Source organism: Belonocnema kinseyi, chromosome 5 (assembly GCF_010883055.1).
Source record: "Belonocnema kinseyi isolate 2016_QV_RU_SX_M_011 chromosome 5, B_treatae_v1, whole genome shotgun sequence".
Taxonomy (NCBI): domain Eukaryota; kingdom Metazoa; phylum Arthropoda; class Insecta; order Hymenoptera; family Cynipidae; genus Belonocnema; species Belonocnema kinseyi.
In genome coordinates, this window is record NC_046661.1 from 130030487 (window position 1) to 130033288 (window position 2802).

At 33.8% G+C, this 2802-nt stretch overlaps 1 protein-coding gene across 1 annotated transcript in view; it reads left to right on the top strand.

Moving 5' to 3' along the window:
- Positions 1-2290, top strand: part of LOC117173883 (transcription factor mef2A-like) — a 35221-nt gene extending 32931 nt beyond the window's left edge. Inside the window, exon 3 of the mRNA XM_033362529.1 lies at positions 2025-2290. Within this exon, the coding sequence (XP_033218420.1) occupies positions 2025-2290 (266 nt within the window). The remainder of the gene's footprint in view (positions 1-2024) is intronic.
- The last annotated feature ends 512 nt before the right edge of the window (positions 2291-2802 follow it).

Consider the following 2802-nt stretch of genomic DNA (forward strand, 5'->3'; position numbering starts at 1 on the left):
TCAATTTCACTTTGGGATCATTCAACATCATATCATGGATTTTTTCGACATTTTCTGGTGTAGTGACCTCTTTTGGGAGCCCAGATCGTTCAGCATCAACTAAGCTCGTACGGCAACAACGAAACTCGGTAAACCGCTTATGAATAGTTCGAATCATCGGTGCAGAGTCCGGGTAATACTTATTCAGCTTGGCCTTGGTCTCGGATATCGTTTTCTTGCGAAGATAGCAGTGTTTGATCAAAACTCGAAACTCAGATTTTTCCATATTAAAAAAAAACTCGGAGGTTAGTCGCTTCTCAGTGCTGTAACTTGTAAATGCGTAAACATAAATGGCTGAAGTTTTGACAGGCGTCATTTGAAGGATCAAGCTCGACGAAAATGGTTCACATTAGTGAATACTAATGCCATCTCTTAGAATTTTCAGGTACTTATCAGACTGCCTAGTATGTGGCCTGGCTTGGGACGCACCAGTGGTGTTTTTGGACATTCTTGCCCGCTGGGTATAAAATAGTAAACTTTTAAAGGATTCAATTTTGAATTATTTAGAACCTTTAGTCATATTTCTCTACAGAGTTTTAGTTCAGAACCCTTCAAATTTTTATATTTTCTAAGACGTTTAGTTTTTAATATGTCAATATTAAACGTTTCACTAAGAATTTTCTAATATTATAAACCTTGTATTCTCCACACGACTCGCACTAAATGTACAGGTATAGGTTTTTTGTCAAAATCTATAATCATAAAATTCTTTTCTGATTTGGAACCTGCATATCAATAATTCAAAAGAAAATGAACCTTTCTAGGATACTTTTCCTACATTAAATGTGAATTGATTTTCGTGCCCAATAGTATAATAAAACAATTTCTCGTGATTTTCATCGTTAGGAAATTTCGATTTTCTTAGTTATTGTTTAAATATGTTAAAACAGCCGTTTAAAAAAATTCAAAAATTGTTCCTGTTAGGATAAATTTTCTACGTTTATGGTGAACTGTTTTCCGATCTCAATAATCGAGTCAAAAAATATCCCGTGATCTCAATGTCAAAAGTAGGTCATTTATTATTGAAAAATGCAATTGTTTTAAAGCATTGTTAATTTTAAAAATTGAACTACATATTTCACAAAAGACTTTCAAAATTACATCACTTAAAACTATAAACATTTCAAATAATTGAATCTTTAATATTAATTCTTAAAAATTGAAGAATTTAAAAATATAAATCATTATATTGAAAGGTTTGCAATTGGAAATCTTTAAAATTAAACTGCATATTCAAAAAAAAATTTATAATCATATAATTTAAAACTACAAAAATTTCAAATAAATAGTTCTTCAATAATTGTAAATCTCAAAAATGGAAGTAATTTTTTCAAATGGTTGGAATTGAAAAATTTCTCACTGAAAATCGTCAAAATTGAACTTTTGAAAACCCCGTTTAAAACTACTTTAAAATATAAATCTTCATAATTGAATAATTTGTAATCCTATATCATCAAAATTCGAAAATTTTTAATTGTAACTATTTAGCATTCAGAAACTTTGAATTGTTAATTTTCAAAATTGAACAGTTTTTATTTTGACAAAAGAATTTTTAATTATGCAAATTTTAATTTATACAATTCAAAATTCTATAATATCGACGTACATGAACGATTCAATTTAAATGTACACTGAAACGTAAAACAGCAGCCTCTAGCTGAGAGCCATAGTGCCCGGTCCAGTTTCGAGCTTGAGCACTGCGCAGAACAGTTGCTCATGGGCTGCTAAGACGTCAGCTATAATGTGGTCCCTGAGATCGTCTTAAGCCGAATTTTTGAAAAATGTGCATAATGTTTCAAACTCTTACAACAAAAAATACTAACCTTGAATGCCGCAGAAAGGAATATTTTATAAGAGTACCAAATTAATTTTTGAAAAACATGCTAATCTATATGTCTAAAATATGAGCTTGAAAAATATTAATGAATTATTCCAAAACTTTCCCAATTTTTAAGCGAAGAGGTCACAAATCTCCATTTTTACAGAATCAAGACCAACCGATCCTGTAGGAAATAATATTAACAATGTACCCCCAAATATACCTCCTCGTGCACGACCCCCCAATGGTGTGCGCCAAATATATCAGATAAATCCGTTAACTGGCAATTTGGAATTAAGAAACATACAATTGATCAATGTCGAACAAGGACGATTTCATTTGCATGTTGGAAATCCACCACTTGCTCCAAGAGGCCCAACAGACCAACCACCTAGGCCACAAGGCGGACAAGGTCCACCACAAAATCCCTAGATAAAATAAGAAAAAAATATACACGCTCAACTCTCGTTTTCAGTCCCCCCGTTCTCAGCCTTCCTAGAACTTCTGGCCCTCGCAGTTTCTCATGGGACAGGGCGAGAGCGGTTGCGACTCTTGTCTCGGAAGGGCTTTAGTGTGTGAGTATTCAGTCGAGTATATTGCGCAATATTATCCATCCTAATTGAACACGGTTCAGGCGGCCCTGACTGTTTACTTTTGGACCCCCCCCCCCCCCCCCCCCCCCCCCCCCCCCCCCCCCCCAATTCAGTCCAAAGCTATTTCCAGGCAACCCACGACACTGAACTGAAAACGAGAGTTTGGTATATATATGGAAAATATATGTAATATTCATTAATAAAAACGAAATGATAATTGAAAATACTATCAATTATTTTATTTCAATTCATTTTTTTTAACTCGCAGGATCCTACGCTATACATCATAATACGTACGGGTTTGAGAGATTTTACAGTTTACAATTTTGCTTAGTTTCAAATGTGCATCGA